Source organism: Wyeomyia smithii, chromosome 2 (assembly GCF_029784165.1).
Source record: "Wyeomyia smithii strain HCP4-BCI-WySm-NY-G18 chromosome 2, ASM2978416v1, whole genome shotgun sequence".
NCBI classification, from domain to species: Eukaryota; Metazoa; Arthropoda; class Insecta; order Diptera; family Culicidae; genus Wyeomyia; species Wyeomyia smithii.
Genome location: NC_073695.1, coordinates 118,762,786 through 118,788,054, shown reverse-complemented (window position 1 = coordinate 118,788,054; position 25,269 = coordinate 118,762,786). Strand labels below are relative to the sequence as shown.

Genomic DNA, 25,269 nt, shown 5'->3' with positions numbered 1-25,269 from the left:
TTGAAGTAATCAGAATTTAGGCCACCATCTTGAATTTGGCCGCCATCTTGGATTATATCAGAAAAATGCAATTTTGACCGTGTTCGCAACTACCGATTTTCGATCTGAGACCAGCATTGGAAAGCTGAGAAAAAATGCTCTAACATGCAAGAAAAAAAAATTAGCATCTGTGTTAACCCATCAATTGAACCTATTTTCCAAGCTGAGTTTTTTTTTCTCACAATTTTCATTTGACACGGCACAATTCCAAGCTGAGTTTTAAAATATTCAACGTACACCGCGCGATCTACGTAGTAACCTGTCTACTGAGATCGAGTGGATGCACATGTTATAAACCCCACTAGCTCCATATATCATAATCGATTAATGCTACAACTAGTACGCCACTACTGTTTTTTAAGTTTAGTGAGAATAATGAATACAACACTAGCATGTTTGATATTAACAAAGCGATAGTTTTTTTTTATTGCACAAAAAATGTCCCAGTTTTAATATTTCATTTAAATTGTCATTTTTAATTCTGCTGAAACTTTGCATAGATGTTTCTATAGCCAAAAGATGCCATTTTGTGCTTCTGGTTCAATTTTTTGCAACACGAGTGATTTTTGTGAAGCTATTGAAAAATACTATTTTGGGAAGGTATTGATGATTATAAATATTTTCAGACCCGAAACGGTTTGTTCAATCGGTATGACGTCTTCTATAAAGTTGTAGATAATATTTTCGTCTTTTCGATAAAATATACACTTTATAATAATTTTTTTTTTTTTGAAAAAAATCAAAAGAAAAATGTAAACTTATCGTCAGGTTTTACCTATTATCGTCCGAGGGGTTAATAAAGTCATAGAGAACTAATCTTTTGCAGGAATGCAGAGCATCTATGAGAAACCGTCATGCAAAAAATTAACGCTCTAGGACATCATTTACCCCCCGGACAATAATAAAAAAGGTGATTTTTTTTTAAATCTAATTTATTTTTATAAAGACTACAGAAGATTATTTAAACAATGCAATCAAAAAAAAAGTTATAGTGTATATTTTTTTCGGAAAGACAAAATTATTATCTACAACTTTATCAAAGACGTCATACCGATCAAACAAACCGTTCTGACCCTGGAAATATTTGTAATCATCAATACCTTCCCAAAAAGCATTCTCAATAGCTTCTCAAAAATGAGTCGTGCTCTAAAAAATTAAACCAATAGCACAAAATGACTTCTTTTGCCTATAGAAACATCTATGCAAAGTTTCAGCCAAATTAAAAATGACAATTAAAACAAAATACTAAAACTGGGACATTTTTTGTGGAACTGCTCAGTTATAAAAAACCTATCGCTTTGTTAGTATCAAACATGCTAGTGTTGAATTCATTATTCTCACTAAACTCAAAAAAAAAAACAGTAGTGGCGTACTAGTTGTAGCATCAATCGATTATGATATATGGAGCTAGTACGGTTATAACATGCGCATCCACTTGGTCACAGTAGACACGTTGAATATTTTAAAACTCAGCTTGGAAAATAGGTTCAATTGATGGGTTAACACAGATACTCACCTAATTTTTTTCTTGCATCTTATAGCATTTTTTCTCAGTTTTCCAGTGCTGGTCTCAGATCGAAAATCGGTAGTTGCGAACACGGTCAAAATTGCATTTTTCTGATATAATCCAAGATGGCGGCCAAATTCAAGATGGTTTCGCCCCTTGGTGACCAAGGGGTCAACAAATTCGACATTATCATTTTTTCTCTATTTCTAATAACTATGTGCATTTTTATCAAATTTGAAAGATCTTGTGCACCTAGTGGCCTAGTTTCAGCGAGAATTGCTCATATATGTTTAGTGCAGCTTTTAATTTAGAATTTAAAAAATAATCTTGGATTGCCTACTTGAAAAGCAATCACGTAACATTGAAGGCATGTCGGTACTCTACACTCTACTTAGCATAAGCAGAGCACATGCAAAAAAATACATATAATCTATTTGTTTCAAAACACGCTCCTGACAAAGCTTATAAAAAATTACAAAACTAAAAATGCAATATGTGTTATGTTTCATTGGTAGCGTCTTCATGTATCGAATTCAGATCAAAATTATTGAACCTGTAATCGTAGACGTTCGAGAAGCGTTGCTTGTCTGATCGGCGCTGTGTGTAAGGACTGCTAGTAGTGTTGCTGTTACTACCGATAACACCTACGCCAGCATAATTTTGAAAGTTTTCACTGGCGAAAATGCTACCGTTGCATTCCGTAGCATTATCGTTGCCGCCAGAGGAAGCCACGAAGTTAATGGATTCGAGCGTACCAGTGCTGACCACACTGCTACGGTTGCTGTTCGCACTCCAGAAGCTTGGACTAAACTGACTGAATGAAGTCTGGGGAGATATAGGATTTCCACCAGCTGTATGCAACATATGTTGCTGAATTGGTTGTTGCTGCTGTTGTTGACATTTATGTTTATAGAGTTTGTAATGTTTATGGCGGTACTGTTTATTTGTTTTCTGCAGCATTGGATCAAGTTCATTGCACGTGGGGCTGGTACAATGCGTTCGCGGACTACTTGGACAAGTCTGTGGGAGTGAACTTGCCGGTTGTTGGTCAGAAATTGTGTCATAGCTGTTCAGATAAGATGATGAACCGGATGGAAGCATGTTGCTTTGCTCAACGGAGGAACTAGTTGACGTTGTCGAGGAGATAGTCGTAGTTGAAGACGACGACGAGTCGGTAAGTGCTAATAAGTTGTTTTGGGATGGGTTACTGCTACAGTGATTGTTCAAGCTGTTAGTACTAGAGTTGCTATAATATGGTGGATAGTTGGAATAGAACAGCTTGCTTGATTGATCGTGCAACTGCAGGTCTTGTGGTGATTTTCTACCAAAAGCTTCACTTTTACTGTACGGATACCTGGGCAACGTAAGGTTTATATTAATATTGATTTGTTGTTGTTGTTGCTGCTGCTGTTGCCGAATCATATGATGTTGCTGTTGAAGGCTGTCACCAGGTTGCTGACTGTTCGGCAGTATGGAAGCAGAAGGGACATGCGGAACCAGCTGATCCTGCCTTTCACCATATGTGTTGTATTTAGATTGCGGGGCAAAATACTTGAAATTTGTCGGAATCGTTGCTGCCGGCAGATGGTGTTGCGTTTGCATAAATCGTGGAGTTGGTTGGTAGTTGGTAGTAGTCAGATTATTATTTGGCATAGTAGAGTTGTATGTGGGCATGAGATTCGACAATGTTACGTTGCATGTCGGAGAATGGTATAGTGGCGTTTGAGATTTTTGCGAAAGATTCACATAAGACAATGAAAGATTATTATTGTACTGTGATGGAGATTGCGGCATTTGAACATTTTTAATTTGGCTACTGCTATCACTAATATTAAGTTGGTTCGAGTTAATCACATTCAGATTAGTTAGATTATTGATACTGCTAAGTGAAGACTTGATGGATGGCGACTTACCATTATGTAAGTTATCGTAACTGCGCTGTCGAAATACGCCACCAGTTATGTCCTGCGAATTATTCTGTACACAAAATAAGTCAGGTAAGTTACAGACAGTATCGATTATGCAACATATTTACTTCGAGATTATAGGGTTTATTTAGCGTTTCTAATCCGGGCTGTACAACGACTAATGGTGGAACCGGTGCATTGTTATACTTGTCCGCTGGTTGCATTTGCGTTCGATATTCATCCGTTACAACTCCCCTTCTGCAGTAAATGATGAAGACATTGGTTAATAACACTACCATATATGATATGAAGAATCAGTTACCTGTCAATTAGTGATGGTGTTATCGGCCCGCAGAGAATGTAAAAACAATTTAGGCAAATATTGCCCTGAGAGTAGGGATTGACAGCCTGTTGTCCTCCTTTAGAAGTGAAAGAACCTTTTATCTGTGAATAAAAATTCAGTAGTGTATTGTGAAAAGAAAAATAGTTTAGAACTTACGTCCTCATTCGTTGTCTGGTCGCTGGTTGTAAGGTATGTATGGAAGCCTGCTAGGCCTATCACAGACCACACAGAACAAAAACATATTATCGCTATTATCACACTGAATGGAGTTTTCTTGACAATGTCAAAGAATTGATCCTCATCTTTGAATACTAGAAATAATTAAACATGTAACGAGTTATAATAACAAGGGGGTTCATTAAGTATTCATATACAAATACCCAGTCATAAAAATACTTGACATGTAATGAATAATGAGTATATGTTCACGAACGCTACGTGATTATCCCTCATATCTTTTGACTGGTGTTAAACCTATCATTCTAATTATATTAATATAATTCAACAATTGTACTTACACAAAACTATATGTGTCGTTGTACAAGAAAAAATGAATACTGCTAGGAAGGCGAGAGAGACTATAAACATATAAAAGAAACGATAATTTCTTTTTCCTACGCAGTTGCCCACCTGAAATAGAAAATAATACTAAGTCTTGTTATAGAAATGTAACTTTACCCGATTGCATTTACCCAGGGGCAGTGGTGATCGAACCGATCAACGCAATTGTCACATAAACTACAGTGTGAAGCACGCGGAGGTCGAAATATTTTGCACGTGAAACAATACTTCAACTTTACTGTTTGACCTTTTACGAACACTTCTTTCGTTCGAGGCGGCGGCCGATAGGTTGGACTATTAAGTGAATTGGGTACTTCGATTTGTTTTTCGATATAAGCAGCTTCATCCTGAGATGCACGTGGAATTATGCCTGGATCACTGAAGGAAGTGCGGAATAGAGAGCTCATGGTGAACACGAACAAAATACCACCGATGATCGGTATAGCCGGTGTTATTCGCTCTGCTAGGAAGGGGCAACTGTGGCAGTATAAGACTAATTAGTATTTTTTTGCTAATTTATCACTGGTAATACTCACTCAACCGCGAAAAATAGACCACTGGTTCCGGTGATGAGTACTACTGTGAAATAAAATACACCGGAATTTGGAGCCGTCATGAGGTAGCCATCGCAGTAGAATTTGTTTCGGCCTGCAAAAATTTCCCATTTTTTCGTAACCTTCTGACTGGGTGCCATTATGATAATCAGTTACTGCTAGTTCGAGCTACTCAATGTAAACTTTAACTTAATTTGTACTGCTGTGATAAAACATGTAAATTTATAAACGCTCTGTAGCTTACGTTCAGGTTAATCTTTTTACGAATTTATCCAAGTGTTTTGAAACTTGTCGGGGTTGTCTCTGTATGATAAATAAGGGAAAAAAAACAACTGTTACGATATGATAATTGTTAATTACTAATATAAATGGCACGCCCCAGTCTAGTCCCATTCCTTTCCACCCACATTCATCAAAACGGCAAGATCACGTCGTAGACCTCGATTTTGGAACCAGCAAATTGAACCCCACACGAACTCGCCAGGAAAAACCCGAGGCCTTTCTTGATATCTTGGCTCAGCGGCACACACCATATGGCCACTTGAACACCAGCGAACAACAGCAACGAACAAAAACCAGCAACTAGACCCCGCACAATACCCTCAGAACCCGAGGATTACAAGCCCCTGTCCCAGCTCATGACATCGTGGCTTAGCAGAACAAATCCATACATGCTGCATATTCATTCGATGATCATCAGACTACAAAACACTGATTGAATAATACATGCTAGTTTTAAGACAGACTTAATTTCAGCTCGTAGTCGGCAGCGAGGGTAAAAAATTTGCTAATAGATTTTGAGTCATCCGATATAATTGGCGCCGTTAAACATTGAATTGTATTTGTGCCGTGTCAAATAAATGATTTGTGAAGAAAAAAAAAACAATATAAAAGGCATATGCAACTTATGATGGATCTGTACTTTTTATATAACTTCCTGACACTGGATAGAAGAAGTTATATGTGAGTCTAATAAAGTTTCTCAAATTTATCCATTGTCCAGACTTGCATAGCCCATTTTCATATATTTTCACTTATACGTTATAGGTAACGAAACACGCTGATTATGATAGTCGAAATTATATTATACAACGTTCTGGACCAACATTGTTATATATTGGTTTCTCGTTTTGATTTCCTGAGGCGGAAGAGCAATTTATGATGAGCACGAGCAAATAAAGCCTGGATAGTTAATTTCTCTTCACACAACTGATCATCTACTTGGGCAGATTTTCATTCTGAAAGTGAATTGTAACCTTTTTGATGATTAGAATCCCATTTTTCCTTTTCCCGCAATTGTCCTCAACACTTACAGTTGGCCGCGAATTTTTCGTATAATGACGAAAGGTCATGTTCCTTCAATAGCGGAGTTTAGCACCATGGCTTTGTTTTTATCCTACCAAGAGCAAAAAATCAAAAAACTAAAATTTGCGAAAAACAAAAATCTATATACCGTGAGTAGGGCGCCTCCGTGCAGCCCTAATCCCGTGCACTTCGCATTAAAATGTGAAAAAAATATGTATAAATTTCAAAAAGAGCGTTTTAAGGAGTTTTTCTGTATAGTCGCCTCGGGAGAGACTCTTAGTGTCAGTAGAATCGTAGTGCTAGCCCCGCAAATGTCCTGTACATTAAACAGTTGGCTGAAAAGGCTGTGTATAACAGGGTGGTCAGCCCGGTTAGAAATTGATATTTCTCCCGGTTTCAAAACGCATAAATATATAACTTCATCCACGTTTATTAATTGACAAAATCAGTTTGTGAGAGAATTCAGTTTTTAATATCATTATTTCATTTCAAAACATTCAAAAGGGCTATCTACTTCGGCCAACATCTATTTGCTGTTGATTTTTCGACTTTTCATGGCTGAGGAATGCAACTCGGCCCATTGTTTAATTTCTAAACGAGGTATTATCTGGTATTATATTGTGTCTGGAAGAAAGGGCACACTTGGGGCTATTCGAAACGTGTAACGTGCAGAAAATGTCATTCTCTCAAAATTTTCATTATTTCACTCAGCTAAAATCAAGATGTAATTTAGAATCAATTTGTGCTCCATGTTTCAGAATATTTTCACATAAATTTTCGTCAGACTAAAATTTAGCAATTTTTTAGCTATCATTTTCTCTTTTAAAACCTAATTTTAAATTGAATTGACTTTAATTTTTTATTGAATTGACTTTAAATTTTTTCATTGAATTGACTTTAAAATTTTTTTAATTTTTTTTTTCTTGTTTCCTGATAACTTTTTCATAGTCATTTTTAGTGAATGAGAGGAAACATTCTAGTTATTTTTCAGAGTTTTTAAAATGATTAGAGCACATTTTTTTTTACCCCGAATCGAGATAGTTTTTCGTCTTGTCTGAATCAGCAATGATAGCCGTTTCTGGCAATTTTAAATTTGTTTGAGAATAAATTTTTGTATTTTCAACCTAATTATTACCCATTTTCTGGTGTTCACACACTTTTCTAGATTCAGATTTGAAATTGATTTTCAATTGATGACGTTAGTTTCTTCCAGGCTTCAATACAATTTCATTGCTACTTAGAAACAATTTTTGCCGTTTTGAGCTAAATAAGAAACTTGTTTTCTGAATCCGCGTTCTAAATTTCAGAATTTTCAACAAAAATCTATTTAAAAAAATTGAATTTATTACTTCTATAACAAAATTGAATTTTTTTTATGTTTTTGGTGCATTTCTGACTTTAAATTAAAATCTGATTGCTGACTTTTATAGCTCTAGAAACATTTGAACATATTTATTATCTATTTCTAGTCTCTGTAAACGTTTCATGGCAATTGTGAGCTGAATTATGAACAATTTATGTGTATTTCTATCGTTTAAAATATTTTTTCCGTTTTCTTAAGGATCTCTTGAGGCTCAGTTATTGCCTCGACAATATAGAAAGGACTAATTTGATACCATTGTTATCCTTACGTGGTATTGTTCCAGGTTTATTTTAGGCGAATAATTTTCGCTATGGCCTTTCAGTTTTGACTTTTTTATTTGAAAAATATGTCTTTCTGATTTTGGAGGGGATGCAAGCAATTTGAGAAAAAAAAACAAAGACAGGCTCTGCATTTTTAAGCCTCTAGAATACTATTTCATAAATTTTGAATTGAATTTTAAATTATATTCGTTGCCTCTGGTCTTTGAAAACGCAAATTCTTTTAAATCAATTTCTGAAATTTCTGGCCTCAAGACATTTTCTCAAGCGGATTTAAGCTACACCCATTCCCGGTGGAGAAAAATCAGTTTTTACCTCGAACAATGAACTTTAAACTCTTATTACTAATTAACTATATGCATAATTAACACAAACTGTATTGCATATTAAACATCAATCTATTCTCTAACGAAGCTGAATAGTATCGTCGTGCAAATTTCCAAGTACAATTGTTCAACTCAAATCAAAGTTTAAATGTCAGGTGATGCCATACCCCAATCAGAAAGAAAAAACAAAAATGTAACAGAGGCTGTTAGTTTGTTTTGTGAAAAACCTTTCAGGTTGTGTTTTAATGTTGATCCCGTTAGGTGTTAAAATAACAGAAATCATAACAAAAAATATTCTACTAATATCAAACCCATATCCAACTTTGTTACTGACGTATCAGCTTTCTAACAAAATGAGATAGCACATAAAACAGTATAATAACAACCATTGTTTTAAACAACAGGTTTTGATAGAGACGAAAAAATTGTTAGATTTATTTCAGAACAACTCCATTTCATGATTCGTTATTATAACTCATTCAGATTCAATTTTGTTATCAAAAGCTAATGAGAAAAAACAAAATCGTATCAAAATATGTTATTTGTATCTTCCGTTGATAGAATTTTGAAATTTTTTAGTTATGCTCTTCTGATCGGGATGGCATCACCCGCCGGGAACGGATTAGGTTAAGATTTTTTTTCTTTTGCTTATTTTCCGTCGGTCTATTTCCGCCACTATTGTGTCAATCCCCGACACCCGGGGAGGCGACTCCAACTAGAATCTTAACTTATGACCCGTTGATTAACGGACCGGCACCAACGGCTTCACTTTCCCATGCGATAGAAGAACCCAGATTTTTCACCTCAGAAAATCTCCGGAGGATTGAATCTAGATCAGTTTTAGTTGATTGTGAGTAGATAACGTCACCACACAACCATCGACACCTATGGCGTTGGGATTCGTACCCAGATCCAACGTGGTTGGTGAAGGCGGGACTTGTTCTAGGTTGTAGATATTTTTTTTATCATAGTTTATTTTTTGCCTATTCTGAGTTAACATATAAAGCCTGATTGAAATCATTCTCGACTTCTCTGGCCTTCAAAATATTTTTTAGTAATTTGAAATTTTAACCTTCCCTGGGCTTTGTAGGTTTTTGTTGGCGATTTGTAACCTAAGATTCAAATCTTGTTTCTTGTTAAAGAATATTTTTACATCAAATATGAATAATTCGGTACATAACTTTGAAACAAACTCAGACATGAATGACATTAGACGTTGATCCCGTAAAGTGGTGATTGTTTTGATGTTTCATCGCCACTTACTGTTAAAACCCTAATCAGTGCGAATGAGAAGGAAGACAAATTAGAGAAAAACAATCGCAGCCAACTGTTAGAGTGTACAGAACAATTGCGGGGCTAGCGCTCGAATCCTATTGACTCTAACGGTCGTCTCTCTTAGCGGAAATTCTTACTTATGAAGACTGGCTTGTTAGACCAGCATTTTACCCCGAGACCAACTGAATGGTTCCTTGAGTCTTCCAGTGTTTGTGAGATGGCAGAAAATGTATAGCGTGTTGAATTAATACAACAGGTCCCAAGCATGTAGTAAATGAAAAATAAACATGACAAATTTCCCGGTTCAGTATTGAAATTCCCGGCTTTTTCCCGGTTCTTTTTCGAATTCCCGGCTTTTTCCCTGTTGGCCACCCGGGTGTATAATAAACAGAAGGTAGAGTTCCGAATAGAAATGTAGCACCCAAGCTTTGCTTGCTTTTTGCATTGGTTCCGTTGTTTACTAAGTAAAACGTAAAATGATAGCACATGAAAAACTATTTTGGAGACTTTGATACCGTAAACTGAATGCAATACAACAAGGTAGGGTAGCGAACGGCTTCGGCAGTGGTTTTCTTCGGAAGGTTTCTGCATAAGATTGCGCATAATTTTCCGAAGAAAACCACTGCCGGAGCCGGTAGCTAACCTAGTTGTGTATCCTCCCACTTGGTCTCGCGATACGATGCTGGTCTAAAAAGTTAATCACCGTAGGTTCGTATTTTAGCTTGGAAATCCGAGCGCTAGCTTCGAGATCGTCTTGTATGTTACTAGCTGGTTGCAAAGCGCTTGTCCTATAAACAGAAAGGTAAAATACTGACAGCAGCATGTTAGTAGCCTGAAAAGCAAAGCAAAACCTTGGTGCTACTTTCCGATTCTATTTAAATGTACAGGGCAATTACGGGGCTAGCACTACGCTCCTACTGACACTAACAGTCTCTCCCGAGCTGAAACTCGAACCTACGACGACTAGCTTGTTAGGCCAGCATCGTACCTCTAGACCAGCCCGGAGGGTTAGTATCCTAGACTTTGCTATTTTATTGTCACAACAAAAAATGTAAATATTTTGTCATTATTGTTTTGTTTTTAACCTTAATAAACGACACATGATTCTGGCATTGGCATATGATATATTCTACAAGTTATGGGATATTTTCAACCTGAACTAAGGAAAACACAATGCAATTACATAAAAATGAATAATTTATAGAGGAATTTTGCTTAGTCGTGTTTCGATAATCTTCCTGTAGAAGACTAAACCACTGTGACTATTGATAGTAGATCTATTGTGGTATATGTTTCGATATATATATTACGATATATTACGAAAATGAGGATTATTACCAGCAGTCCATCTAAGCACTGAAGAAGGCGCTATGTAAGCGTTGAAATGCGCATTTGCAAGTGATAAGTGAAAAGTGATAGAATTAAAAAGTGAAGTGAAATAAAAGTGTAGTGTAAAAGTAATTATTACCAGCTGATGCGGTGGAAAGGTGATTGAACTTTTTATTGTCTGCATATGTTAAATTGAAAGGGGTGATCAATAGAATAGGCGAATACATCTTCAAATATACCCTAATCAATAACCAAAATACCTGAATATTTCACTTTACTCTAAACATCAAAAAAAAATCACGAGAATTTTTTTATTTTTCGACGCTCTAGAGAAGGGTCCGCCCTTAAATGAACATCAAGAATTTCCCCTAATGCAAGTTATATCTATTTACGGAATAGTTTAATTTCTTAAATCCACCAAGACTAACAATGTGGTTTCATATTGGGTTTATCAAGTTAAATACTTAGGATTATTTATAACATAAGTCTCACTCTGAAAATAATTTTGAAACCTTCATATAGGCTTACTATATAGCAACATTAGAAGATATGTTAAACAAAATTATCAGAAAATTTCGACAAACAATCGTAGCAATGTTTTATTTTTCTAGAAATACATTTATCTAATTACGAAAGTAACTAATACAGATATATTATTCGTACAAAATAAAAATTAATTCTTCTAGCATTTTGTTATGTAACCATTTGTTACAGAACAAATTAAAGACTTTGACTATATCCTGATAAAAGAACTAAGAACTTGTTTCAAAATCTCAATTTTAATAATATTCTCACAACAGATCACTAAATTGCCCGCTCAAGGAGTTTACTACGAACTATTCAGAAAAGCTTTACCTTCAAGACATCAAAACAGTCTAGGCTCATGAGAGCAAGCATCAGTTGATTTGTTAGGACGGGGAGGTTCTGTCAATTTTTTTATAGGTATAGAGAATATGACAACAGACGGTTGGTGTCTTGGCGTCTGTGCTAGGTGTGCTCACCCTCGCACGTGATCGGTACATTGTTCGCGGAAATGCGACTTTAAAACCTGTCATCAATTTCCTTGGCTGAGCAATAGAGTAATAATGATAACTGACATGTGACAAAATTTTGCAACATTTTATCTATCCAACGACAAATTATTAGGATCCATCCATCGTGGTTACACAGTAATTACCGTTTGAAATGTAACCTAACATTTAGCCGGTTTCATTTTCACTTTCACAGAATGTACCACAGTATAGGAAACCACCCCTTTGGCATCACGCCATGTTTTAAGAGCTAACATCTCAACATATGTGTAAACGAGATAGCATATCACCGCTTCTTGCCATACATCTTTATCCTACTGTTGACAGTGGGCACAAATTAAATTGAGCCCAGGACATGAGTTCATTGTCATTCACTGTTATTCAGTATAGGGATGCCAGAGGCTCGTAGGAAACAGAAGCACAATCCTACGTCGAAAAAGCAAATTCAATAAATAAGAGCGATCCGATGAGATAAATATAGGTGTTGAGATCAAGCATGGAAAAGTTCACTCACTAGCAATATTTCATGCAAATGTGTTCTTTGATTTATCAGTTATCGTTCAACTATTTCCACTCGCGTACAAGTTTTCCATAGAAACGCTGCTCATTGTTTTTCGCTTCTAAGAGTTCCGAATACCATAGAAGGAGACTTAATGATTCAAACACGATAGTATTTATTGTATCCAAGTTCACTTGCATCCAACATTATCGCGAGAAGCTTTGAGATATTATCGCCAGTGATACAAAATTATGAATCCAAATGAACGTTAGATTGCGTTCAATTGTTTGCTTGCCGGAGCAAATAGGTATCATCAATGCTTACGGAAATTGTAGCATGGTGCATTAGCATCTGATACTTTAAATCACCAAGAATCATCGTGGTATATCACGGTGAAAGCATGACGTGGAGTAGCCGAATTACGCCTACAAGCAACCAACATTTGAAAGAATCATTGCGATCGCTTGAGTGCAATCGTTTACGATTCTTTCGTGAAACACTCGCTATATGTTGCTTGCTCCGCCTAAAGCAGGCAATACTGAAACAAAATCATCAAAGAAAGCTACCATATATTTCTTTGCTCTAAGTTGTCTCTTGCAAGCTTGAGAATGTGTAACTTTTAATAGCGATGGTTTGCTACGATTGAAAGCTTATAAATAGCTCGTTCAGAAATGATACCCGAATGATTGTTATGCGATACGAGTTTTTCCATCCTTGGTTGAGATTAATATAGGAATAGGAGAATTGATGATGATGGTCCCACCTCATACCCCTACATCGGTTTGAGCTGGTCGATCTATCGATTATCTATGAAATCTAATCTATGAAAGATATTATTTAGAGACATACAATATAACCAGTAGGCAAACAAATAACGGACTGGTTAGTAATACAGACATAGGGACCGTATGCGTATACTGGGCCTTGTGCGTATAGTGGACCCCTCTCGCATATTTTTGCATTTGTTTCTTGTCATTATCATATTTATGCCATTATCTATCTTTCACGAATAACTATAACATGCTATAGATAAGGATGATATGAATTTTCCAAATTTCTGTAAGAAAATAGGAAAAATAACTAATTTTCATTCAGCACAGCATAACACAGCGGTTTGTTAGCCATTTTGTAAGCAGAGACAAATTATATTCTATTGTTTTCCAAGCGAATTGTGTTTTACAAATATGATTTTAAACATGTTGATACCAAGCACTTATACTGAATTTTACTTTGAAAACCTTGAGAACGGGGAAAAAAAATAAATAACACTTATTCACTGAGGGTCCATCAAAGGCATAATTCAGATTACTATGTTGCGTATTTGACAACCCTTCATTTCTGTTCATTCATAAACAAAATCTGTCGTTCGCGTGTGCGTTGAAGTGAATATTCGTGAGCAAAATGGGGAAAACCAATAAGTGTGAGTGTTATTACATGAAATTAGATGTGCAACAGTATATTTTAGCGATCCAGAATCACGTTCCGATAAAAGAGGCATATAGGCTGCATGAGCTCTCACGTTTAACCGTAGAGTATCGCATTGAAACTTGGACTGGAAAATCAAGGAAGGGCCCTCCAACTGAGCTAAAACCTTGTGTGCTACATTCCGCTATCGGAACTCGATCTTCTGTTTAGTATACACAAGCTGCACGGCCAACTGTTAATGTACACAACAATTGCGGGGTTAGCGCAACAATTCTACTGACACGAACAGTCTAAACCGAGCCGGGATTCCAACATACGACGACAGGCTCGTTAAATCAGCATCGTGACCCAGCGCGCCCCAATGCTGTTTGAAATTCAAACAAACAAAACCATTGTCTATGAATTCAATAATTTTCTGCTTTAGCTCTTTTGGCTATTTTCAAAGCTAAACCATCGAAATACTTTCAAAAAAACCTTTTAAAATATGTGAAAGTATTTGAAATTGGGGTTCTCAGAATTTATATCTGGGATGAAGACTAATGTACATTTCATGACCAAATATAATACATTAACCCTCTAGTGCCCAAATTAATTTCTTAACGGACTTCTATAAAATCACTATAAACCATTAGAAACATTTTTTAAGTATTTATTGAAGCTTTTTGGAACTTCGACTGAAGCCCGCCAAATAACGGCATTGGGCACTAGAGGGTAAAAATCGGTAATAGTTATTGATATTTGGCAATAAAAATGGAACTTGACCATAGAATTTTTATTAGATTAGGTAAAAGACTTTATATTTTAACCAAATATAAGAATACTGCTTCAAAAATATAATAAATTCGAGCCGTTTACATCTAAATTATGCAATACATCTACTAAAGGGTCCATTACTAGCATATGAACCCTAGTAACCCTTCAAAAGAATACCAATAATTTGAAAATAAAAAAAAAACGATTTTCCAATAACATCATTGATCCAAGGCTCATCCAAAACATTTCCAACCCGGAAATTATCTGGATTTGGTTAGGAATCGAACCTAACATTTATGAGCTTTAACTAATCAGAATTGGTTCTGGATATCGATCCAGAACTACGAGAGAGATCCTATGATACTATAGTTCTCGATAACGAGCTTTACAGTCCACAGGCAAACCCAAGCCTTTTCAGTTTTTTCTCCCAACCCTTTGTTCTGAATCGTGAAAACAGATAAATAATAAAAATCTTGATGAAGATATATATACTATTAGAAACCAAAAAGCAATCTATCAACCCGATATGCCTTTTGTTTCAATTTCAGGGGTTTAACCCTGATGTACTCAGTATCCAGATTGTCTATGTCAGTCTACGCGCGCGTGGCTCAAACATGTGTAGTCAACTCATTTTTTTTCAACCCTACTATTTATTATTATTAGCTATATTCAAACAAAATCATCATCCATCATCATCAATGAACATAATAACTTAGTGAACCAGATAAATTTGAAAAAACTCAAATATTACAATCTTCTTCATTAATTTCCAAAAAATTCGTTGAAATCTGTCTACAAAACAGATTTTATGTGTGAATTACAAAGCCATTTAAACTCCGCCATTGTTGCTGCACGTTTCACTTGTCTGGGCATCGAATTAAAAAAGTTAATTCCTTTGTACAACAGAGAGTTCTGTGATCTACTAAATAAAAAGTGTGGTGTTCTAGCGTCCTCCGCGTTTCTAGTGTTGTAACTATGAAAATCACTTCCCTTATCAATTCGATCACACAAATATCGAGGCAGCATATTATAAAAAATTTTCTAAAGAAACACCATTGTCAAAAAATATACTCGTTGCTTCACAGAAAGCCATTGCAACACGTCCAGCATGAAACTTGAGGAAGTGTATCTATTACATCTTAATATTAATCGCATTACTTTATTTTGTAACCGCTGTAATCTCAATATTTTTGTATTATTTGCAAGGAATAAGATGGATGAGCAAAAGTCTATATGTGGTGAAATGATTGACCTATACAACAAAATCTTACTACTAACAGTCAATTAATTTTTCAAACGACACAGAATACCGTATTTTTTAGCCATTTTCCTGATGACGTTGTCAATGTGAGACTTGAAAGTTAACTTGTCATCAAGATTACTCCAAGATATTGTAACTCATTCACGCGATCAATCGTCTCCTCATTAATTGCAATATTTACGTCTGGTCTGGAGTTGGCCGAAGAAATGATCAAGTATTTTGTTTTGCTAATATTTAGTTTGAGTTTTTTTTTTAATTCAACCAATTCGCCAGATAATGTAAATCTTGGTTTAAAAGTGTTTCAACATCATTTGGGTTTTTAGCCGCAATGAACAAAACAGTGTCATCGGCAAATAAATTTACATCGCAAAACCGTTAAACTCGCTTCATGTCATTAATATAAATTATAAACAAAATGGGCCCTAAAACACTTCCTTGCGGTACACCCAGTGTATTAGCAATGGAAACTGATTAAGAATATTAAAAACGAGTCTTCTGAGTTCTAGCCCACAAATAGCTTTCATTTCATGGATGTCACAGAAAACGGTTGGGGTCTGCCTTAGTTGTCTACACTTGGCATTTCTCACGTGATTGATTCATTATACGCCGAAAAGCGACTTCATTAGTTTTCACTATTGAGTAATGAAGTATCAATAATAACTAATGTACCACAAAACTGTCCTTCATTTCATCTATCCAACGACATGTTTCTTATTGTAGTCCATTATGTGGTGATTATTTATTACCGTTTGCAATCTAACCTCACATCTGGCCAATTTCATATTAATTTTCACAGAGCATACCCCAGTATAGTAGACAAATTTACAATCTTACGTCAAAAATCCGTGAGTGTTAAAAAGGTTGGTCTGGATTGATTTGCGTTTAGGTAAATCAAAATACACTCACATTTGGGTCCAACTATGCAACGCCATTTTCTCCGTTTATCTTGAATATACGAAAAAATCTTCAGCAACACCATTTTTGACTGACCACAATAACAATAATCACGATGACGGTTTGTATGACAATTGTATTACAAGTTACAAGCGTGTGTCTTTTTTGTCATCTTCATGAGCTGTTGAACTAATGCATTTGGATGTATTCCGTCATTAACGTCACGTATTACGTGCAGCCTTGCCGGTAACAAATTGATGACACAACTATGTATGAAGACAATTATTTTTTATTTGAGCGTCGTAACGTTCCTGATCTAGGTCTCAATCATGCCTAATTGAAAGTCCCTTAACGAAAATTATTCTGTAAAAAAAAAAAATATGTTGACGTTAGTTTTGTTGTTATCACATAGTTTTCAACGAATGTTTTTTATATATATTGAACATGTTATATAAACTCGCTGGTTGATTTTATGAACACCTTGAAAAACGGAGTTTAACTCATGACTATCATCGTTGATTCAATTTTTATGTTGGGCGGAAGAACATTAACTGCACCACCAGCAACAATGATACGAAGATCACGCCTTCATCGCTGAATGTGTGTATCTGTATAGCTAATCGTTAGACCTATTTTGTTTGGTGAGGTACAACTTCAGCGAAAGATAAACGGTTACAACAGTACTTGAGTGCACATGCCAACAGCTGTGACGCTTCATATCAAATAAAGATACCGAGATGCTAGAGCTACCGCAAAGAGAATGTCGCGCCTTAACAAACCATATCTTCTCATTTTTTCCACTATTTTCAATCATTTAGATACAAAATATCCTTTCTGAAAGCCCGCATGTCGCCAGTGAGACGGTTTCAGCGAGAATTGCTCGGTGTAGTTTTATACAACATGTATTGGCTCAAACAATATATATCCCAGCCAAGATTCGAACATATTACGACTGACTTGTTAGGCCAGCATCTTATCACGAGACAAACTGGAAGATTTATGGAACCTTCTAGTGTTTGTGAGATGGACGCAAGAAGAAAAATTTTAGCACAGGTCACAGATTTAGGAAGCGGTCCGGTAAGTGATTTTTTCTTCGTTATCACAAAATTGCACACCACTTTTGGCCTCCTTCATTGCCAGCCGCAAGTGTTTTCTTATCGACGACATGTTAGATTCCATCCATTTGATAAATATCGATAGTGATATAAAAGACTGTGATGAAGTCATCAGCAAAAGACATGTTTAGTATGAATATTCTTGACTATATATTTAATTACAATCGGACTGTTAGTTTTAACATTAAAGAAAAATATGAAACTAACGAAGCACTATTACCCTTTGCTCCATAAATGACATGATGTCATAAAACAGCTACATTTCAAAATCAATTAGCATGTTCCTAGAATTCGAAAAATGTATGTATTTCAAACGTTTACAAATGAAAGTTAGTTCGAACCCATTCGTATGGATTTAAAATTTACATTATTATGAGAAGGTTAAGATAATGCTGCACCATATTTTTTATATATAAGTAAACTTGATTTTTGTTGGTCTTCTCTTGAATAATCGTTACTATCCATGGTGCTAACAGGCAATCTTATGCATGTTTATGTTTTTTTTTTTGCTTGACCAATGTAGTGTAAAACGTGTAAAACTCATGTGACCAAAAATATTGTGGGAATTGACGTAAGTGCTGTAGTTCGTGTTTTCATCACTAAGACAACAATCAGGAGCTAACAAAAAATCAATCTCATTTGAAACAAGCTCGAAGGATATTGATGAACATGAAAAGTTTAAGGGCTAATACGGTTGACTATAACAATGATGCAAAAAAATGAGTGTATATGCCTGTCTGTCTGTCCTTTTTTGATTTCTCAATGTTCGGTTTCGGAATGCCTAATTATAGTTAATTTCGAAAAATTTTCAATTATTTTTTCACTATCGATGATTCACAAATGCCATACACAGCAAAGACCTCAACATTTTGTTTTTGAGTAGAGAATCGCTCTCGCTTTTAATCTCGAGAGGGAAATAACACGTAATAGTAACATATAGCAAAGAGGAATTGAAGTTTATGATCAATCAATTTCGATCGGAAAAAATAAGAGGCGAACAGATGAACAATAAATGGCATATATTCAGATTATGAGAGCACGTTTGAAAGAGAAATTTCAATCGTCTTTCTCTTTTGCCACAAAACATGAATTAATAATAATAGGTTTGGAAGTCATACGAATTTGGCATTCAGGTTAAAATGTGTGGCGTTCATCGTTTACTTACTGTGTAAGGAAACATTTAACGCAATAACATCTAATCCGATAATTTTGAATACAGACTTGATTCGATTTTAATTTATCAGGGTTCGTTATTCGTATTCAGAATCAGAGAACACAAATTTTTGGTATTATATTACGCTTTAAGTTTAATCTCTTTTTTTTTTTTTTTAATAGAGGGGAATGTTTGTAATGATTTATTTATGTACTAATATCTATTCAGAATTAGTATTGTGTGTTCTGCCACAAATGGTGACATTTCAACACTATTATATATATATATATATATATATATATATATATATATATATATATATATATATATATATATATATATATATATATATATATATATATATATATATATATATATATATATATATATATATATATATATATATATATATATATATATATACATATATATATATATATATATATATATATATATATATATATATATATATATATATATATATATATATATATATATATATTTGTACGCTTTTTTATATTATTGAATGTTATTAGCTTTCGCAGTTAAGTTAATGTAACTGTAGGAAAATTATTAAACCAACTTGTCAAGGGAAAAAAAGGAATAAAACAAAACTTAAAATAAACTTAAAACTATCTTACTGACTATAAAGTAAGCTAATCGTTGCAATTGAGGATTGCAACGATTTTTGTCGGAATTTGTTGATAATTTGGCTTGACATATTTTCTAATCTAAATTTTCTAAAACCAGGGAGGACGCTTCAAAATCATTTTCAAAAGTTTATTCTGAATCCTTTGAAGTGTCTTCTTCCTGGTTGCACAACAACTTGTCCAGATGGGAACTGCATATAACATTGCTGGCCTAAAAATTTGTTTGTAAATTAACAGTTTATTCTTGAGACAAAGTCGAGAATTCCTGTTGATAAGAGGATATAAACATTTGATATACTTATTGCACTTTGACTGGATATTTTCAATGTGCTCCTTGTAAGTAAGATTCTTATCATAAATAAGCCCTAAGTATTTAACTTGATCAGACCAATTTAAGACCACACCGTTCATCTTAATAACGTGGTTATGGGTGGGTTTGAGAAATGAAACTCTTGGCTTATGAGGAAAAATAATTAACTGTGTTTTAGAAGCATTAGGGGAAATCTTCCATTTCTGCAAGTATGAAGAAAAAATATCTAAACTTTTTTGTAGCCGACTGCATATAACACGAAGGCTTTTTCCTTTTGCGGAAATGCTTGTATCGTCACAAAACAGAGATTTCTCACAACCTGGTGGTAAATCAGGAAGATCAGAAGTAAAAATGTTATATAAGATTGGGCCCAAGATACTCCCCTGAGGCACACCAGCTCTAACAGGCAATCTATCAGATTTACCATTTTGATAGTTAACCTGAAGAGTGCGGTCAGTTAAATAATATTGTATCATTTTTGTAAGGTAAAGCGAAAAACTGAAATTTGACATTTTAGCTATTAAACCTTTATGCCAAACACTGTCGAATGCCTTTTCTATATCTAGTAGAGCTGCTCCAGTCGAATAGCCGTCAGATTTATTAGTTCGAATCATATTTGTTACTCTAAGTAACTGATGAGTAGTGGAATGCCCATGGCGAAAGCCAAACTGCTCATTTGCAAAAATTGAGTTCTCATTAATATATGTTATCATTCTATTGAGAATTATTCTTTCAAAAAGTTTGCTAATAGAGGAAAGTAAACTAATTGGTCGATAACTTGATGCCTTAGCTGGATTCTTCTCAGGTTTTAAAATTGGAGTGACTTCGGCATTTTTCCATTTCGTAGGAAAATGTGCTACTGCAAAGCATCTGTTAAAAATTTTTATCAAGAAATTTAAAGAGTTTTCGGGAAGTCTTTTAATAAGGATATAGAAAATCCCATCATCTCCTGGTGCTTTCATGTTTTTGAATTTTTTGAGAATAGTTCGCACCTCATTCAAGTTTGTTTCCAATACCTCTTCAGAAAGAAATTCTTGGGTAGTGATCTGATCATACTTTTGGTTTACTTCATTTTCAATAGGACTTACTACGTTCAAATTGGAGTTATGAACGCTCTCAAACTGCTGAGCAAGTTTTTGAGATTTTTGTTCATTCGTTAGAAAAATGCAATCACCATCTTTAAGGACTGGAATGGGCTTCGAAGGTTTCTTAAGAACCTTCGAAAGCTTCCTGAAAGGTTTTGAATAAGGTTTTAGTTGTTCAACTTCTCTCATGAAATTCTCATTTCGCAAAAGAGTGAATCTATGTTTAATTTCCTTCTGCAATTCTTGAAAAATAATTTTCAAAGCAGGATCACGAGATCTTTGGTATTGACGTCTCCGTATGTTCTTCAAACGTATAAGAAGTTGAAGTTCACTGTCAATAATTGGTGCATTAAATTTCACTCGAGCCTTAGGAACTGATAAATTCCGGGCATTGAGTATTAAGCTGCTAAAATTATCTAATGCTCTGTCAATGTCAGCACTGTTTTGTAAAATAATATCATCATTCAAATTTTCTTCGATCGTAGAACGATATCTATCTAATTAGTCTTGTGATAATTTATCACAGATCTAGTGCGATTTAAAATAGTTTCATGGGAAATAGAAAATGTTATGGGAAGATGATCAGAATCAACGTCAGCATGAGTTAATAAATCACTGCATGAATGACTTTGATTTGTTAGTACCAAATCAATTGTAGATGGATTCCTAATAGAAGAATAACATTTAGGACCATTTGGAAATAAAACTGAATAAAATCCAGCCGAGCAATCTTTAAACAATATTTTTCCATTGGAATTGCTTTGAGCATTATTCCAAGATCGATGTTTCGCATTAAAATCACCGATGATTAAAAATTTAGATTTATTTCTTGTGAGTTTTTGCAAATCTCCCTTGAAATAATTTGTTCGCTCACCAGTGCATTGAAAAGGCAAATACACTGCGGCTATAAATAAAGTGTCAATACGTGTTTCAATTTCAATTCCCAAACTCTCGATAACTTTGGTTTCAAGATGGGGTAAAACACGATGTTTTATTCGACGGTTAACTATTGCAACTCCACCACTGGCAACATCAATTCTATCAAACCTATGAACCATGTAATTTGGGTTCTTTTTTAGTTTAATATTTGGTTCAAAAGCGTTTCAGTCACAACTGCAATATGCACATCGTGGACTGTTAAAAAATTGAAAAATTCATTCTCTTTCGCTTTTAAAGAGCGAGCATTCCAATTTAGAAAATTTACAGCATTATTTAAAATCATTGCTGAATTTCAATTTCATAACAATATTAGTTGTAAATTTTATACCTTCTTGAACAGCCTCGTACATCGAGTTACAGTTCAACAAAACGGACATTAGCTGCAGCATGGATTGTTGTAGGTATTCAATCTTTTCTGGAGTTGGACTACCTAAATCAATACTGGCTGACTTTTCAGCACCAAACACGAATGGTTTGTTACTGTTTGAATTTGAAATATTACCTGTAAGGACACTGGCATATGAACAGCCTGGTGTTGTCTGAACAGGATTTTTTGTCTGAAATTTGTTATCTGAATTTAAATTATTACCTACAGACACACCTGCTAATGAAAGGGCTGGTGATGCCTGAACAGTATTGAAAGTCTTTTGTATACCCACATTGACAACAGGTGGCTTAGAATTCCTACGTTGTCTGGAAGCAATAATTTTTGACCTTACAGGACAATTAAAGAAATTAGATTTGTGATTTCCCCCACAACTTACACATTTGAAACTATTGGTGGTCTCTTTCACGGGGCAGATGTCTTTCGTGTGACCAGTGTCACCACAAATCATACATTTTGCCGCCATATGGCAGTTTCGAGTTCCATGACCATAGGCTTGACAATTCCGACATTGAGTAAGATTATGGATTTCTCCATGTCTCTTGAAATTTTCCCACTTTATTCGTACGTTAAATAAAACACGTGCTTTTTCCAAACATTTCAAATTATTTACTTTGGTACGATCAAAATGTACTAAGTAATTTTCCTGGTGTATTCCAGTTTGATTAATTTTGGCATTTGCCTTTCGTTTCATCAAAATTACTTGGTTGGGAGCAAAACCAAGTGATTCTGACAAACATTCTTTAATTTCCTCAATAGTTTGGTCATTTGAAAGACCTTTTAAAACAACCTTAAACGGTCTCTCGTTTTTGGCATCAAAAGAATAAAATTTATAGATCTTTTCAGTCAAATACTGTAAAAGATGTTTATGGCCATCAAAAGATTCGGCCAAAATACGAATTTCGCCTTGGCGGCCAATCTGAAAATTAAATTTCACATCCGACAGAAACGATGAGAGCTCTGATCGAAATGCTTTAAAAATTGGCTACAAATACCACAATAGGTGGAACTTTAACCTTCTTCATAACGACTTTATGCTCAGTATGAGAAGTTTGAATTTCTTGATCCCCAACGGAAGAAAGAATATCATACCTGTTAGTCGAAATTTCAGTGTCACTTGGAGGAGATGCCTCACGTTTCCTTAAAGCCGCTCCAAAGCGAGCTTTTTTATTTTTTCATGGCATAGCTGGAAAACTTCACTACACTTTCAATTCACTATAGAATTTAAGTAGAAATATCTCAAAGCAAATTTACTCACTAAACACTCGTTAACGTTAAAAACAAATTTATTACTTTGCGTTTCAACAGGTAGTCTTTCAAGAAGATTGCCTGTTGAAAGCGAAAAACAAAATTTAAATATCTCTCGGTAGTCTAAGACTTAGCCTCGAGCTGTTGGTAAAATGCGACCGTACTGTAGGACAGTTCAAGTCGATCATTAAGTTTAATCTCGGTTATTACGTTTCAACGTTGACTACATGTTATCGAATATTTGTTCTCGACCGAAGTAGCTCAGAACCTTTTATCAAAGGCATGCATCGTTTGTGTACATTTTGAATTTATCGTCTTGTCACCTTCGCCCTTATTTTCACCTGGTTTCAAAATTTCATTAATCCTAACTTCTAAAGAATTTATATTTCCCACCTTCCTTTTAAATTTTGAAGATAACGTAATCACGGTACTCCCACAGACCGTCATTATAAAAAAACATCAAAGGATTTGAGAACACCGTTCGCTTCGTTATGACGTTTTGAATCTCGGGTCAACATCGACGTACGGTACATTTTTGAGTAATGCCCTTTTGAAGGTCGTAAAGTACAAGTGATTCGCGATTAGGGCGCAACTAACAAAATGTAAACAAATCGTTTTATTACACTATTTGTTTCGAAAAGACTTACAAAATTCATGGCGAGAATCCTTTCTTTTATATAAAGCGATAAAATTATTTAAATCAAGTTTCTAGTGAAGGGCGACAAAACAGTTTACCCGAAACAAAAGATACTTTGGAACTAGGCCCTTTACATTGTTTTGAAACAACGGGCTTATTTGCGAAATATTTCGTAAACAGGCGACAGTAAAGGGCGGATCAATATTGTTTTCAAAAAAAGGCGCAATTAAAGGGGCGCAACTGGAGAAAAAATAAAAACAAGGCGAAATAAAGGTGGGCGTATCTCGTTGTCAGAATGCTTTAAGGCGAAATAGAGGTGGGCGAATAAAAATAAATGAACAAATTTAATGTAGTATTGTTAGGAAACTATAAGACAGTTTTATTTTACGTCGATTTTTGCTATTGATGTAAATGTTAGTCACCTCCTTTGAAATTACGATTTGAAAATGTACTTGCAAATTTTCAAACTGATATTCCCCAATATTTATCTTTTGCCAGTTGCGCTCTTATCGCTAATATTTCTTACACATTACACAATATTTTTTACACATTCCAAGTATTATATTTTATAACTTTTAGGTACAATAAACTCTAAAATCGTGATCGTTTTAGATTTGACTGTGAAAAATCGATTTTATGTACTCAATGTGTTCAGCACTTCGTTCTTCTTGTCGTGACTTCAACAACGATTCAATTCAATTTCAAGTGCACACAATTCTACATCCGCAAAACGTTGAAAAGAGTTGGGATAAAGTGCCGAAAAAAGTCAAGCGCACATAAAGTATCATACTTTGCGCAAAAAAAAAGTGTTCTTTGGTGGGAAAAAATTGAGACAGAGCAACAAAGAATATCAAACAAGAATCAAGAGTTGTTTTCTAAAAGTCGGTGTGCAGCTGGCTGACACCGTTCTTGTTTCGGCATGATGAAAAAGCTTCGTTGGAATGATGATTATGGACCTTTCTCAATTGATCCTATTTTTTTTCGTTTATAATGAATAAACCCATTTTTTATGTACATCTACTTTCTCCTTAAGAGCAATTCTAAGTTGTAAATTGTCACCCGTTAGCATCCCAATTTCATTTTTATCTAATCAAATA

General features: G+C 34.8%; 1 protein-coding gene across 6 annotated transcripts in view; it reads right to left on the bottom strand.

The window, feature by feature from the left end:
- Nucleotides 1–25,269, bottom strand: part of LOC129719503 (palmitoyltransferase app) — a 65,604-nt gene that overhangs the window by 16,221 nt on the left and 24,114 nt on the right. For 3 of the 6 annotated variants that reach the window (XM_055670884.1, XM_055670886.1, XM_055670887.1), the window contains 8 exons: nt 16,663–17,013; nt 4,894–5,214; nt 4,489–4,834; nt 4,315–4,426; nt 3,953–4,107; nt 3,776–3,897; nt 3,582–3,711; nt 3,460–3,523 (listed from right to left, as the gene is read on the bottom strand). In XM_055670884.1, the coding sequence (XP_055526859.1) occupies nt 3,460–3,523; nt 3,582–3,711; nt 3,776–3,897; nt 3,953–4,107; nt 4,315–4,426; nt 4,489–4,834; nt 4,894–5,051 (1,087 nt within the window). In that variant the 5' untranslated portion in view covers nt 5,052–5,214; nt 16,663–17,013. Of the gene's footprint in view, nt 1–2,900; nt 3,121–3,459; nt 3,524–3,581; nt 3,712–3,775; nt 3,898–3,952; nt 4,108–4,314; nt 4,427–4,488; nt 4,835–4,893; nt 5,215–16,662; nt 17,014–25,269 lie in introns of all 6 variants that reach the window. The other 3 variants (XM_055670888.1, XM_055670889.1, XM_055670890.1) reach the window with 2 other exon arrangements.